Genomic DNA, 15,974 nt, shown 5'->3' with positions numbered 1-15,974 from the left:
GAAAGGAAGAGGAGGGCAATTGTGGTAGGAGACTCCATAGTTAAGAGGACGGATAGGGGATTCTGCGGACGCAGCAAGGAGAACCGGATGGTGGTTTGCCTCCCTGGTGCCAGGGTCCGAGATGTTGCTGCTCGTGTCCCAGATATCCTAAAGTGGGAGGGACAGGAGCCAGAGGTCGTGGTACATGTAGGTACCAATGACATAGGGAGAATTAGAGAAGAGGTCCTAAAAAGTGAGTACAGGCAGTTAGGTAGGGAGTTAAAAAGAAGGACCGCAAAGGGGGTAATCTCTGGATTACTCCCTGTGCCACGTGACAGTGTGAATAGAAATAGGATGAGGTGGAGGATTAACACGTGGCTGAAGGGGTGGAGTAAGGGGCAGGGTTTTAAGTTTCTGGATAACTGGGACCTTTTTTGGGGGAGATGTGACCTGTATAGAAAGGACGGGTTACACTTAAATCCCAGGGGGACCAGAATCCTGGCAGAGGTATTTGCTAGGGCTACTCAGGATCCTTTAAACTAGAATGGTTGGGGGAAGGGAACAAAATAGTACAGAGCAGTAAGGAGAAGGTTAGAATGAAAACAATGAAAGTTTGTAGTAAGTATTTGAATATGGATGGGCAGGTGATAGAGAAGGGAAATGCTCTGGAAGAAGATGAAGGGCAATTGTCAGGAAAAGTAAATAATGTTGTTCTTAAAGATGAGGGAAAACAGGGATTAAAAAATGGGAAATCCCTGAAATTCATATATTTTAATGCCAGGAGTATTGTAAAAAAGGTGGATGAGCTGAAGGTGTGGATTGATACTTGGAAGTATGATGTGGTAGCGATTAGTGAGACATGGTTGCAGGAGGGATGTGATTGGCAACTGAATATCCCTGGGTTTCGTTGTTTTAGGTGTGATAGAGTCGGAGGGGCAAGAGGAGGTGGGGTTGCATTGCTTGTCAGGGAAAATATTACAGCGGTGCCTAGGAAGGATAGATTAGAGGGCACATCCACGGAGGCTATTTGGGTGGAACTGAGGAGTAGGAAAGGAGAGGTTACACTTGTAGGGGTGTATTATAGACCACCCGGAGGGGACCGAGGCCTAGAGGAGCAAATCTGTAGGGAGATAGTAGATATTTGTGATAAGCACAGGGTTGTAATTATGGGAGATTTTAATTTTCCACATATAGATTGGGAAACACATTCTGTGAAAGGAATGGATGGGTTAGAGTTTGTGAAATGTGTGCAAGATAGTTTTTTACAACAATATGTAGAGGTGCCGACCAGAGAAGGAGCAGTGTTAGATCTACTGTTGGCAAATGGGATGGGTCAAGTGACGGAGGTTAGTGTTGGCGAGCACTTCGGGTCCAGTGATCATAATGCCATCAGCTTCAATGTCATTATGGAAAGAGAGAAATCAGGGCCAAGGATTGAGGTTTTTGATTGGGGAAAAGCTAGATTTGAGGAGATGCGAAAGGACTTGCAGGGTGTGCATTGGGACAATTTGTTTTATGGGCAGGATGTAGTAGAGAGATGGAAGTCTTTTAAAGATCAGATTTTGAGAGTGCAAAAGCTTTATGTTCCTGTTAGGTTAAAAGGAGGGGCAAAAGGTTTGAGAGAGCCGTGGTTTTCAAGGAATATTGGAAACTTGGTTCGAAGAAAAAGGGAGGCGTACATTAGATATAAGAAGCATGGAGTTAAGGAGATGTTTGAAAGATACATTGAATGTAAGAGGAATCTTAAGAGAGGAATTAGGAAAGCTAAAAGAAGGTACGAGAAAACTATGGCAAGCAGGGTGAAAACAAATCCAAAAGAGTTCTACAAATATGTTAATGGTAAGAGGAAAGCTAGAGACAAAATTGGTCCCTCAGAAAATCAGAGTGGAAAACTGTGTGTGGAACCTAGAGAAATGGGGGAGATATTGAACAGTTTCTTTTCTTCGGTATTCACTAAGGAGAAGGATATTGGGAGATGTGGGATAAAAAAAGCAAATTGGGTAAATATGGGGAATATAGAGATTACAAAAGGTGTAGTTTTAAGGCTTTTGAAGAATATAAAGGTGGACCAGGACCAGACGGGATCTTCCCCAGGACATTGAGAGAAGTGAAGGAGGAAATAGCAGAGGCTCTGGCGGTAATTTTTCGAATGTCATTAGATATGGGGATAGTGCCGGAGGATTGGCGCATTGCGCATGTGGTTCCGTTATTTAAAAAGGGTTCAAGGAGGAAGCCTGGCAACTATCGGCCTGTAAGTTTGACGTCTGTGGTAGGTAAATTAATGGAGAAAATTCTTAGAGATAGTACTTATAAACATCTGGATAGACAGGGTCTGATCAGGAGTACTCAACATGGATTTGTGGGAGGAAGGTCATGTTTGACCAATCTGATTGAATTTTTTGAAGAGGTGACTAGGAATGTGGATGAGGGTAGCGCAGTGGATGTTGTCTATATGGACTTCAGTAAGGCCTTCGATAAGGTACCACATGGAAGGTTAGTTAGGAAGGTGCAGTCTTTAGGTATAAATTTTGAGATAGTCAAATGGATTGAACATTGGCTGAAAGGGAGAGGCCAGAGAGTGGTAGTGGATAATTGTCTGTCAGGTTGGAGGCCGGTGACCAGTGGTGTGCCTCAAGGATCTGTATTGGGCCCATTGTTGTTCGTTATATACATTAATGATCTAGATGATGGGGTGGTGAATTGGATTAGTAAATATGCAGACGATACTAAGATAGGTGGAATAGTGGATAATGAAGAAGGTTTTCTAGGATTGCAGAGGGATTTGGGCTGCTTAGAAAAGTGGGCTGAAAAATGGCAGATGGAATTTAATGCTGATAAGTGTGAGGTGCTTCATTTTGGTAAGAAGAATCAGAATAGGACATATGTGGTAAATGGGAGAGCATTGAGGAATACAGAAGAGCAGAAAGATTTAGGAGTGACGGTACATCGTTCCCTGAAGGTAGAAACTCACGTGAATAGGGTGGTGAAGAAGGCTTTTAGTATGCTGGCCTTTATCAATCATTGCATGGAATATAGGAGTTGGGAGGTGATGTTGAGATTGTATAAGACGTTGGTGCGGCCTAATTTGGAGTTCTGTGTGCAGTTCTGGTCGCCTAATTATAGGAAGGATATAAACAGAGTGGAGAGAGTGCAGAGAAGGTTTACCAGAATGTTGCCTGGGTTTAAGCATCTGGAGTATGGGGAGAGATTGGACAGATTGGGTCTTTATTCTTTGGAGCGTAGAAGGTTGAGAGGGGATTTGATAGAAGTATTTAAGATTATGAAAGGGATAGACAGAGTGGATGTGGATAGACTATTTCCGTTAATAGGAGGAAAGATTAAAACAAGAGGACATGAGTTAAGAATTAAGGGGCAGAGGTTTAGAGGTAACATGAGGGGGAACTTCTTTACTCAGAGAGTGGTAGCTGTGTGGAATGATCTTCCGGGAGAAATAGTGGCGGCGGAGTCAATTGTATTATTTAAGAAAAGGTTGGACAGGTATATGGATGAGAGGAAGATGGAGGGTTATGGGCATTGTGCAGGGAGGTGGGATTAGAAAGGGGTGTTTGGTTCGGTGCGGACTAGAAGGGCCTAATGGTCTGTTTCCGTGCTGTAATTGTTATTATTATTATTATTATTATAAAAAGGGGATGGGTGGCATTGTTGGTCAGGGAAAAGTTTTAGAGATGAGACAATTCCAAGAAACATAATGTTGCATTAATAAATTATTTTAAACTTTACATATATTAACTAGTATTCCCAAAGTGTAAAGGGGCTGGATCGAGTAGAGATTTCAAATGTGTTCAGGAAAGTTTACTGAATCATTATATAGGGGTTCCAACGAGAGAGAGATCAATACTGAATCTCCTATTTGGAGAACACAAGACATATTTTATTCACAAGACAATAGACTATTCAACGACTTTGAGTATGCCTGTCATTCAATCATGAGCTAATCCATTTCCCGACAAAGCCCCACTCCCTGCTTTACTCCCCGTAACCTTTGATGCTCCGGCAAGTCAAGAACCTATCAATCTCTGCCTTAAATACACCCAATGACTTGGCCTCAACAACCCCCTGTGGCATCAAATTCCACAGATTTGCCACCTTCTGGCTACAGAAATTCCTCCGCATCTTTGTTCTAAGTGGACATCCCTTCATCCTGAAGATGCGTCCTCTTGACCAAGACTCTCCCATCATCGGAAACAATCTTCCGCATTTAATATGTCCACACCTTTCTACATTCAAAATGTATCAATGAGATCACCCCCTCATTGTCCAAAATGAACCCTCAGTAATGTCAGCTCATCCTTTCTTAAATGAGGAGCCCAAAACTGATCACAATCCTCCATGCGAGGTCTCCCCATGCCTTATAAAGCCCTGCTTTTATATTCTATTCCCCTTGAAACGAACGCCAGCTTTGCATTTGCCTTTTTCACCACTGACTCAACCTGCAAGTTTACCTTCAGGCCGTCCTATACGAGGACTCCCAGATCCATTTGCATTTGGGCATTTTCAATTCTCTCCCCATTTAGAAAATAGTCTCCCCGTTTATTTCTTCGACCAAAGTGTATATGCCTGTACACTTTACGAAATTATATTTCAATGACCACTTCTCTGCCCATTCTTCTAATCAGAATCCTTCTGCAGCCTTTGTGCTTCGTCAACACATCCTACTCCCCCACCGACCTTCGTGTCATCCACAAACTTGGCCAAAGAGTCATTAATTCCATAATCCAAATCATTAATATACAACATAAAAAGAAGCGACCCCAACACTGACCCTGGGAACACCACTAGCAACTGGCAGCCAATCAGAATATGCTCTGCTTCCTCCCAATCAGCCAATGCTCCACCTGCCTGTAATACCATGGGATCTTGTCAAGTAGCCCCATGTGTGGCATCTTGTCAAATGCCTTCTGAAAATCCAGATACACATCTACTGCATCTCTCTTATCCAGCATGCCTGTCACCTCTCAAATAAATCTGATAGGTTTGCCAAGCAAGATTTTCCCTTAAGGAAACCACGCTGGCTTTGCCTCCAAGTACACTGTAACCTCACTCTTGATGACAGGATTCTTGTGGAGGAACAGAGTAATCGTAGGTTTGAGGTCCATTGTTCCATCAAAGTTCCCATGGAAGTCGATGAGATAATCTAGGAGTATGTTGTGCTGGCCTTCGCAAGTCCGGGGATCGAGTTCAAGAACTGTGAGGTAATGTTGCATCTCCACAAAACTCTGGTTACACAACACTTAAGAGTATTGTTTGGGCCATTACTGAAACTTGACTGGAGGAAGGGCAGGATTGGCTGATGCAAGTACTGGGGTTTAGGGATTTTAAAAATAGGATGGGAAGTAGGAAAGGGTGGGGGGAGGGGGGGAATGGAGTAGCATTACCGGGTCAGGGATAGTATCACGACTATAGACAGGGAGGAGGCTGCAGAGAGAGTGTCCACTGAGTCGATATGGGTGGGTCAGAAATAGCAAGGGAGCTCTCATTGTGCTAGGAGTCTAGGACCCCAAATAGCCCTCGGGGCAAAGAGGAACAGATAAGCTGGGTTCAGGATGGGTTTGTCCCACTGGGACATGGAAAAGATGGTAGGAAAAGGGAACCATGGCTGACGAAACAGGTCAGGCAACTAGTCGAGAGAATTAAGGAACCATATGTTAGATATAGGAAGCAGGAAACAGGAAGGGCTCAAGAGAAATATATGGTAGCCAGGAAGGAGCTTAGGAGGGAGGAGTCACATGATGGAGTAATGGCTGGTCGAGTATAGCCAGCCCTCTCCAGAGAAAAGAAAAAAAGTGTGAAAAAACAGAGCTCAATAAACATAAAATACAGGAAGAGAAAGATAAAGTTACAGAGAAGAGACAGAAGATGGCACCCAAAAGAGAAAAAGTAAAAACAACAGAGAAAAGGGAAGAAGGAAAATCACTGGAGAAGAAAGAAGAAGGCCTTACCTGCAGGTCGGAGCAGAAAGCCACTGTGAAGAGGAGTGGCCGATCTCCGGTATTGGTGAGTCCCCAGAGGAGCAGTGTCCTCCCAACTGGCGGACTTAAAAAATGTCTCTCAGAGCCAAGAAGGTGCACAACTGCACATGCGTGAAGAGTTGCGCATGCGCAGTGTGCAAGTAAAAGAAAAGGTTAACGCCAGCGGGAGGGGGACTCAGCTGAGGAGCAGCCAGCTGAGAGATCCCCAATATTGGGGTGATCAGCTGGGGGAAGTAAGTAATAAAGAAGAAGAGTGGTGAGAAAGAGAATGAAATGCTGGAAGAAGGTGAGCGGTGAAGGTGCAACCGGCGGGAGGCCCGGCAGGGGCGGGAGGCCCGGCAGGGGCGGGAGGCCCGGCAGGGGCGGGAGGCCCGGCAGGGGCGGGAGGCCCGGCAGGGGCGGGAGGCCCGGCAGGGGCGGGAGGCCCGGCAGGGGCGGGAGGCCCGGCAGGGGCGGGAGGCCCGGCAGGGGCGGGAGGCCCGGCAGGGGCGGGAGGCCCGGCAGGGGCGGGAGGCCCGGCAGGGGCGGGAGGCCCGGCAGGGGCGGGAGGCCCGGCAGGGGCGGGAGGCCCGGCAGGGGCGGGAGGCCCGGCAGGGGCGGGAGGCCCGGCAGGGGCGGGAGGCCCGGCAGGGGCGGGAGGCCCGGCAGGGGCGGGAGGCCCGGCAGGGGCGGGAGGCCCGGCAGGGGCGGGAGGCCCGGCAGGGGCGGGAGGCCCGGCAGGGGCGGGAGGCCCGGCAGGGGCGGGAGGCCCGGCAGGGGCGGGAGGCCCGGCAGGGGCGGGAGGCCCGGCAGGGGCGGGAGGCCCGGCAGGGGCGGGAGGCCCGGCAGGGGCGGGAGGCCCGGCAGGGGCGGGAGGCCCGGCAGGGGCGGGAGGCCCGGCAGGGGCGGGAGGCCCGGCAGGGGCGGGAGGCCCGGCAGGGGCGGGAGGCCCGGCAGGGGCGGGAGGCCCGGCAGGGGCGGGAGGCCCGGCAGGGGCGGGAGGCCCGGCAGGGGCGGGAGGCCCGGCAGGGGCGGGAGGCCCGGCAGGGGCGGGAGGCCCGGCAGGGGCGGGAGGCCCGGCAGGGGCGGGAGGCCCGGCAGGGATACAGAAACAGCTCACCAGAGAAGGATGAAGATACACAGATACAGAGAAGATGATGACACAGACGGAGATACAGACACAGGAGAAGAGGAGGAAGAAGACCAAGAATTTCAAAGGAAAGAAGAAAGTAAAATAGAAGGACAAAATTTAGATAAAGCCTTTTTCGAAGAACAAATAAGGTCATTAAAAGAATGGCCATCATTAGAATTTAGTTCAATCAAAAGAAAAATGAAAAGAGCTGAAGACAGAATGCAAAGATTAGAATTGGTCATGACTGAAATTGGGAAAAGAGTAGAAAATGTGGAGGAACAAGAAGCTGCTGTAGAAATGGAGACAAATGATTTAAGAGGGAAGTTGGAAGAGAGGGGAAAAAAAATTAAAGAGACAAGATTTATTGTCACAATAAATTGACGTATTGGAAAACTACAGTAGGCGAAAAACAAAAATAGTGGGACTGAAAGAAGGCAAAGAAGGGTCAGATATGAAGGAATTTATAAAAGGATGGATCCCGAAGGTGCTGGGAACGACAGATACACATGAAGAAATAGAAATCGAAAGGGCACATAGAGTACTAGTACCGAAATCGCCTCCACATCAAAAACCGAGATCCATATTGGTAAAACTTCTAAGATATACGACAAGAGAAAACATACTGGAGCAGGCAAGAAAGAATGTTAGAGAAGATAATAAACCATTGGAATATAAGGAACAAAAAATATTTTTTTACCCAGACATAAGTTTCAAACTTTTATAGAAGAGGAAGGAATTCAACACGACAAAAACAATCTTATGGAAGAAAGGGTATAACTTTATATGAAGACATCCAGCAGTACTCAAAGTATTTATTCCTGGGGAACGGAATAGACTGTTCTCGGACTCAAAGAAAGCCCAAGAATTTGCTGAACATTTGCAGGACAGGAGAAGAGAGGAGGAGGAGTGACAAGAAGGACCGGCAAGAAAACATGCAAAAATATGTAAAAATATAAAGTTAAGATAATGTATATATAAAGATTTAAAGATGGATAAGAGAAGGGGAAGAAGGGGGAAAAAAGAGAGCTTTGTTATAAGTATAGGAAAATAGTGTTCTCTGGGGGGCTGGGGGTGGGAGAATAAAGCATTTGGAGAAGTCCAGTCTACTCAAGGATAGTCAGCAGGGCTTTGGGAAGGGAAGGTCGAGCCTCACGAGTCTAATTGAGTTTTTTGAGGTGGTTACAAAAGAAATTGATGAGGGTCGGTCAGCAGATGTGGACTACATGGATTTTAGCAAGGTATTTGACAAGGTCACGCATGAAAGACTCATTCAGAAAGACATGAGGCTCGGGATCAGTGGAACCTTGGCTGTGTGGATAAAAAATTGGCTTGTAGGAAGAAAACAGAGAGTATTAGTGGAAGGAAAGTTTTCTGTCTGGAGGTCAGTGACTCGTGGAATGTTGCAGGGATCTGTTCTGGGACCCCTGCTCTTTGTGATTTTTATAGATGACCTGGATGAAGAGGCAGAAGAATGATCAGTAGGTTTATGGATGACACAAAGGTTGGAGGAGTTGTGGATGGAGCTGAAGGTTGTTGAAGGTTACAAGAGAATATAGACAGGATGCAGAGTTGGGCAGAAAAGTGGCAGATGGATTTCAATCCAGGTAAGTGTGAGGTGATGCATTTTGGAAGGACAAACCAGAAGGGTGAGTACAGGGTTCTAGGTCGGTTATTTAAGAGTGTGGATGAACAGAGGGACCTTAGGGTTCAAATCCAAACATCCCTCCAGGTCACCGCACAGGACGATAGGATAGCTAAGAAGGCCTATGGGATGCTGGGTTCATTAATAGGGTATTGAGTTCAGGAGAAAAAAGGTCATCGACTGATCTCTGGTGAGACCAGTCTTAGAGTATTGTGTTCAGTTCTGGTCACCTCATTATAGGAAGGATGTGCAAGCTGTGGAGAGGATACAGAGATTTATCAGGATGTTGCCTGGATTGGGAATCAAGTCTTACAGGGCAAGGTTAGCAGAGTTGGGGATTTTTCTCTTTGGAGCATAGAAGGATGAAAGGAGAGTGATAGAGGTCTATAAGATTATGAGAGGTATAGATAGGGTGGACAGCCAGCCCGTTTCCCAGAGCAGGATTAGCAAACACTAAAGGACATGCATACAAAGTGAAGGGAGGGGAGTTTAGGGGAGACGTCAGGGATAATGTTTTTTTTGGTTTCTTTTTACACACAGAGAGCTGTGGGTGCCTGGAATGCCTTGCTGGGAATGGTGGTGGAAGCTGAAACACTGGGGGTATTTAAGACTCTTAGACAGACACATGGATGAAAGAAAAATAGAGAGTCAGAGAAGGGAAGGTTTAGTACTTTTTTTTAAAGAAAGAGATATATGGGTTACCATAACATTGAGGGCCAAAGGGCCTGAACTGTGCTGCATTGTTCAATCATGTTAAGTTCTCATCACTTCAACACAAGGTTGGAGAAGGTGTACAAGAGATTTACCAGGATGCTGCCTGAATTGGAGAATATGTCTTAATGAGCAAGGGCAACAGAACTCGGGCTTTTCAGAGCAAAGAAGGATGAGAAGTGACTTAATAGACATAATGAGACTCATAGACAGGGTGGACAGCCAGCATCTTTATCCTCAGGTGAAAATAGCAAATACCAAAGGGCATCTGCAAAGATGAGTCAAGTAAAGTTTATGGCAGATGTCACAAGTTTCCCTCACCCCACACACAAAAAGTGGTGGATACCTGGAATGCATACCTAGGGGTGGTGTTGAGGGTTGATGCAATAGGGACACTCAAAAGACTCTTCAATAGACATACAGATGCAAGAACAATAGAGGATTATGGGTGTGAGGTAGGGAAGGATTAGATTATTGTGGTGTAGGTGACATTGTTCAGCACAAGATTATGTGCCAGAGAACTTTTATGATGCTATGTCGGTGTTCTCAAGCCTTCCAGTGCCAGTGTTAATCTAGTGAATCTTTTCTGCCCCTTTTCCAGCTTCATGACATCCTTTGTCCAGTTTGGTAACCACATGTTCCTAGTGTCGATGAAAACAAGCGTGTCAAACGCCGCCTTCACCACCAGACTGTCCAACTGTGTCATCACATGTAACTGTGTCCACTGATACCTGGGTCTCCCTGTTTGATAATTCTCTCTGAATCTTTGCCATTTACCATGTAATTCCTACCCTCCCTACCTCTCACAAAACACACTTGTTCAATTTCAATTCCTTCCAACATTCTGAGGTCCATTTCCCCCATTTGATCAAAATCCTGGAGTAATTACAGATAACTACTTTATCATTAATTTGGTTGTGCATCACCCATAGACCAGTTCTTTCCTCACCTCAGTCTCTTTCAGCCTGGCTTCCAGAGCTTCCTTTGATCCTTCTATATTGTCAGTGGCTTGCAAACGTTTCTGGATCATTTGGATCCAGGAGTGTACATTTGAATAGCATGTTCCAAATTCTTCCTCTGCTCCCTGCACCATCATTTCAGCAACTGGAATTACAAACAGAGGCATTACAGATGCAGTAAAATAATATCCACCAACCAGGTGGAAGTAACATTACTCCTGAACACAAGAGCCTGCTTGTAATGTACATTTAGCACCCTATCACTGATCAGATAACACTTAGAAGCAAATGTGGTACAACAGATTTCATGGGAGCAAGTGATCTGCACCCCACAATGAAGCAGTGGTGCACCAGGAAAGTCATTCCACCCACTCGAAGATGAACCATCTTAAGCAGGTTCTCTCACCCTTCTCCCCATCTGCCAGGCAGATAAAAATCAAGTTAAAATGCAGACCTGATTCTAGAACAGTCTCTTTCTCGCTGTTCTGTTCAGGACCCCATTGGTCTTTGTGATGTTTATAAATGATAGACAGGGACATAGAAGAGTGGGTCAGTTAGTTTGCACCTGCAGTTATTTCTGGAAAAGTGAAGTCAACCCCTTTGGAAGTGCAGAATACATGGTTAATGGCAGGATTCTTGGTAGCAGGGAGGAAAAAAGGGGCCTTGAGGTCCAAATGCACAGATCCCACAAAGCTGCTGCACAAGATGAGGAGGTTAAGAAGCCGTAAAGTACTCTGATTTTCATTAGTCAGGAGAGCGAGTTCCAGAGCCAGAAGGTAATGTTGCATCTCCACAAAACCCTGGTTAGGTCACACTTGGGAATATTGTGCTCAATTATGGCCGTCTCGTTGCAGGAAAGATGTGGAAAATTGAGAGGATGTTGAGTACTGTGATGCTGCTTGGATTGGAGAACCTGTCATATGAAGCAAGGTTGAGAGAACGAGGTTTTTTCCCTTTGGAGTGACGAAAGATGAGAGGTGCTCAAGAGATACAAAAGATTATGAGGGCCATAGACTAAGAGGACAGTCAGCGCCTTTTTCCCCACAGGACAACAATATCAAATACCAGAGGACATCTGTTTAAGGTAAGCAGAGGAAAGGTTTTGGGGAGATGAAGGAGGTAATAAAACACAGAGTGGTGGGTATGTGGAATGCATCGCCAGGGTGGAGAAAGAGGCTGGTACAGTGGGGACATTAAAAATACTCTTCAATGGGACCTGGAGGAAGAGGCAGAAGGATGGGTCAGTAAGTTTGTGGATGATATGAAGGTTGGAGGAGTTGTGGATGGAGCTGAAGGTTTCAAGAGGATATAGACAGGATGCAGAGTTGGGCAGAAAAGTGGCAGATGGATTTCAATCCAGATAAGTGTGAGGTGATGCATTGTGGAATGCCTTGCCAGGGATGGTGGTAAAGGCTGAAATATTGGAGACATTTAAGAGAATCTTGGACAGGGACATTTATGGAGGAGATGTGGAGGGTTTTGTGTTTTTTTAAGCCACAAATGAGCCTGCAGCTGACGTGGACTTTTACCCCCTCCATAAATCTTCGTCCGCGAAGCCAAGCCAAAGATATGGGTGTGGCTTTCGCACAAACAGAGGAACTACTGACATGGTCTTTGCCCTCAGACAGCTCCAAGAAAAGTGCAGAGAACAAAACAAAGGACTCTACATCACCTTTGTTGACCTCACCAAAGCCTTTGACACCGTGAGCAGGAAAGGGCTTTGGCAAATACTAGTGCCTCGGATGCAACCCCAAGTTCCTCAACATGGTTATCCAACTGCACGAAAACCAACAAGGTAGGGTCAGCTACAGCAATGAGCTCTCTGAACCCTTCTCCAATGGCGTGAAGCAAGGCTGCGTTCTCGCACCAACCCTCTTTTCAATCTTCTTCAGCATGATGCTGAACCAAGCCATGAAAGACCTCAACAATGAAGACGCTGTTTACATCCGGTACCGCACGGATGGCAGTCTCTTCAATCTGAGGCGCCTGAAAGCTCACACCAAGACACAAGAGCAACTTCTCTGTGAACTACTCTTTGCAGACAATGCCGCTTTAGTTGCCCATTCAGAGCCAGCTCTCCAGCGCATGACGTCCTGTTTTGCGGACTTGCCAAATTGTTTGGCCTGGAAGTCAGCCTGAAAAAAATTGAGTTCCTCCATCAGCCAGCTCCTCACCATGACTACCAGCCCCCCCACATCTCCATCGGGCACACAGAACTCAAAACGGTCAACCAGTTTACCTACCTCGGCTGCACCATTTCATCTGATGCAAGGATCGACAAAGAGATAGACAACAGACTCGCCAAGGCAAATAGCGCCTTTGGAAGACTACACAAAATAGTCTGGAAAAACAACCACCTGAAGAAACACACAAAGATAAGCGTATACAGAGCCTTTGTCGTACCCACGCTCCTGTTCGGCTCCGAATCATGGGTCCTCTACCAGCATCACCTACGGCTCCTAGAACGCTTCCATCAGCGCTGTCTCCGCTCCATCCTCAACATTCATTGGAATGACTTCATCACCAACATCGAAGTACTCGAGCTGGCAGAGTTACCAAGCATCGAATCCATGCTGCTGAAGACCCAACTGCGCTGGGTGGGTCACGTCTCCAGAATGAAGGACCACGCCTTCCCAAGATCGTGTTATATGGCGAGCTCTCCACTGGCCACCGTGACAGAGGTGCACCAAAGAAGAGGTACAAGGACTGCCTAAAGAAATCTCTTGGTGCCTGCCACATTGACCCACCGCCAGTGGGCTGATATCACCTCAAACCGTGCATCTTGGCGCCTCACAGTTCGGTGGGCAGCAACTTCCTTTGAAGAAGACCGCAGACCCCATCTCACTGACAAAAGACAAAGGAGGAAAAACCCAACACCCAACCCCAACCAACCAATTTTCCCTTGCAACAGCTGCAACCGTGTCTGCCTGTCCCACATCGGACTTGTCAGTCACCAACAAGCCTGCAGCAGATGTGGACCTACCCCTCCATAAATCTTCATCCGCGAAGCCAAGAAAAAGAATATGGGTCAGCACAACATCGAGTGCCAAAAGGCCTGGACCATGCTGTAGTGTTCTACATCAACACATGCAGTGAATTTCGTAACATTCATGAGAAGAAATGTTGATTCTGATATGGATGTAAGAAATAGAGAGTTATACGTGTGAGGTAGAGAAGGATTAGATTGTTGTGGAGTTGGTTAACACTGGTCAGCACAATATCATGCGTTGAAGGGTGTGCGACTACAAGGGATAACACAAAATTGTGATTCAAAGGGCCAACTCCACATTCTCATACACCTGGATGGTTTTTGATACCTCTCTTTGCTTCATTTCCCTGTCTCAATCTCAGGACAAACTATTAACAGACATCTCTTCCAAGCCCATCGACTCCCATAGGTTCCTGGATTATACTAATCGCCATCACCTTGGATCAACTGCTTTCTCCCAGTTTGTCAGCCTCCACCTTGATGCCACCTTTCTTCAATAACAAGTGCATTCCATCCATCCGACTGTCATCAGCATCTCCTACTGGCCACCTCACCAGGCAGGACAAGGTCAGATTCCCCTCAGTCCCAATGTCAACCCCACCAGCCTCCACATCTCTGCCAATTTCAGTGTCAACACACTGATGGCTGCATCTGCCCCCACCCACCTTTTGCCAAGATCAGTGTCTCACAGACATTCTTCCCGCCCACTCTTCCACCTCCTCCCGCAGTTCATGCTGAAATTGCATGGGTGCAGGGGGGAAGAGCAATGGGGGTTGCGGGGAGCCGGGGGGTTGCGGGGAGCCGGGGGGTTGCGGGGAGCCGGGGGGCTGCGGGGAGCCGGGGGGCTGCGGGGAGCCGGGGGGCTGCGGGGAGCCGGGGGGCTGCGGGGAGCCGGGGGGCTGCGGGGAGCCGGGGGGCTGCGGGGAGCCGGGGGGCTGCGGGGAGCCGGGGGGCTGCGGGGAGCCGGGGGGCTGCGGGGAGCCGGGGGGCTGCGGGGAGCCGGGGGGCTGCGGGGAGCCGGGGGGCTGCGGGGAGCCGGGGGGCTGCGGGGAGCCGGGGGGCTGCGGGGAGCCGGGGGGCTGCGGGGAGCCGGGGGGCTGCGGGGAGCCGGGGGGCTGCGGGGAGCCGGGGGGCTGCGGGGAGCCGGGGGGCTGCGGGGAGCCGGGGGGCTGCGGGGAGCCGGGGGGCTGCGGGGAGCCGGGGGGCTGCGGGGAGCCGGGGGGCTGCGGGGTGCCGGGGGGCTGCGGGGTGCCGGGGGGTTGCGGGGTGCCGGGGGGTTGCGGGGAGCCGGGGGGTTGCGGGGTGCCGGGGGGTTGCGGGGTGCCGGGGGGTTGCGGGGAGCCGGGGGGCTGCGGGGTGCCGGGGGGCTGCGGGGAGCCGGGGGGTTGCGGGGAGCCGGGGGGTTGCGGGGAGCCGGGGGGTTGCGGGGAGCCGGGGGGTTGCGGGGAGCCGGGGGGTTGCGGGGAGCCGGGGGGCTGCGGGGTGCCGGGGGGTTGCGGGGAGCCGGGGGGTTGCGGGGAGCCGGGGGGTTGCGGGGAGCCGGGGGGTTGCGGGGAGCCGGGGGGTTGCGGGGTGCCGGGGGGTTGCGGGGAGCCGGGGGGTTGCGGGGTGCCGGGGGGTTGCGGGGTGCCGGGGGGTTGCGGGGAGCCGGGGGGCTGCGGGGAGCCGGGGGGTTGCGGGGAGCCGGGGGGTTGCGGGGAGCCGGGGGGTTGCGGGGAGCCGGGGGGTTGCGGGGAGCCGGGGGGTTGGAGGTAGTTGCTGGGAGGGGGGAAGGAGCTGGGGGGGTATGGGTGGTGGGGGGTAGTTACTGGGAGCGGGGGTAGGAACCAGGGTGGGGGAGGGCACGGGGGGGGGTGTTGGGAGGGGAGGGGGTAAGCGGTGAAATGAGGGGGCTGCCGTGAACCCACCCGCCCCGCCCGGGCCTCCCTGCATCCGCTCAGCCTCGGCGCTCGCTCGCCCCCCGCCCGCCACCAAATCCGTCCCCGGCTCCCTCCTCCTCCACCAGCCGATCCCGTCGCGGCCTTACCCAGCTCCGATGCCGCCGGCTCCCCTTCCCTTCCCGCCGCCGGACCATCAGCATCATTTCCGGTTCCAACACGGCGACAGTCGAGGGGCGGGGCCGGGTCCAGGGGCGGGGGCGGGTCCAGGGGCGGGGCCGAGCCGAGGGGCGGGGTCGAGCCGAGGGGCGGGGCCGGGTCCAGGGGCGGGGCCGAGTCGAGGGGCGGGGCGAGGGAGGGAGCGGTCGTGGGTCTTGCGCCCAGTCCATTTCCCTCCATCCCTGTCCCGTCCAAACTCTCCTTCAGTGTCAAATCGAGCCCTCATTTCCCCACCTGGTCTCGGTCCCCACCCCCACCTCACTCTCTCTGTGAAGAAGTTCCCCCTAAACTTTTCCCCTTAACCCCTGTCCTCCAGTTTGTGTCTCACCCACCCTCAGTGGAAAAAGCCGACCTACATTTACTCTGTCTATTCCCCTCAGAATTTTAAACACCTCCATCAAATCTCCCCTCATTCTTCTACGCTCCAGGGAATAAAGTCCTAACCTTTCCCTGTAACTCAGTTCCTGGAATCTGGGCAACATCCTAGTAAATCTTTT

General features: G+C 50.1%; 2 protein-coding genes across 8 annotated transcripts in view; both read right to left on the bottom strand.

The window, feature by feature from the left end:
* Positions 1-15,490, bottom strand: part of syne3 (spectrin repeat containing, nuclear envelope family member 3) — a 161,128-nt gene extending 145,638 nt beyond the window's left edge. For 6 of the 7 annotated variants that reach the window (XM_069912216.1, XM_069912212.1, XM_069912217.1 and 3 more), the window contains exons 1-2: positions 15,408-15,490; positions 10,383-10,537 (exon numbers count right to left, since the gene is read on the bottom strand). In XM_069912216.1, coding sequence (XP_069768317.1) covers positions 10,383-10,529 — 147 coding nt within the window. In that variant the 5' untranslated portion in view covers positions 10,530-10,537; positions 15,408-15,490. Of the gene's footprint in view, positions 1-10,382; positions 10,538-13,818; positions 13,879-15,407 lie in introns of those variants that run through there. The other variant, XM_069912213.1, reaches the window with a different exon arrangement.
* LOC138750086 (basic salivary proline-rich protein 1-like) lies at positions 14,059-15,657 on the bottom strand. The gene has a single exon (XM_069912209.1). The coding sequence runs from the start codon at positions 15,655-15,657 to the stop codon at positions 14,059-14,061; it is 1,599 nt and encodes a 532-aa protein (XP_069768310.1).
* Positions 15,658-15,974: the final 317 nt, after the last annotated feature.

This window comes from Narcine bancroftii, assembly GCF_036971445.1.
Source record: "Narcine bancroftii isolate sNarBan1 chromosome 2 unlocalized genomic scaffold, sNarBan1.hap1 SUPER_2_unloc_2, whole genome shotgun sequence".
NCBI classification, from domain to species: Eukaryota; Metazoa; Chordata; class Chondrichthyes; order Torpediniformes; family Narcinidae; genus Narcine; species Narcine bancroftii.
The sequence above is the reverse complement of the archived record's forward strand: the minus strand, read 5'-3'. Positions and strand labels throughout refer to the sequence as shown.

Coding starts and splice junctions, on each gene's coding strand:
- LOC138750086 (XM_069912209.1), bottom strand. CDS start 15,657: ATGGAGGGAAATGGACTGGGCGCAAGACCCACGACCGCTCCCTCCCTC.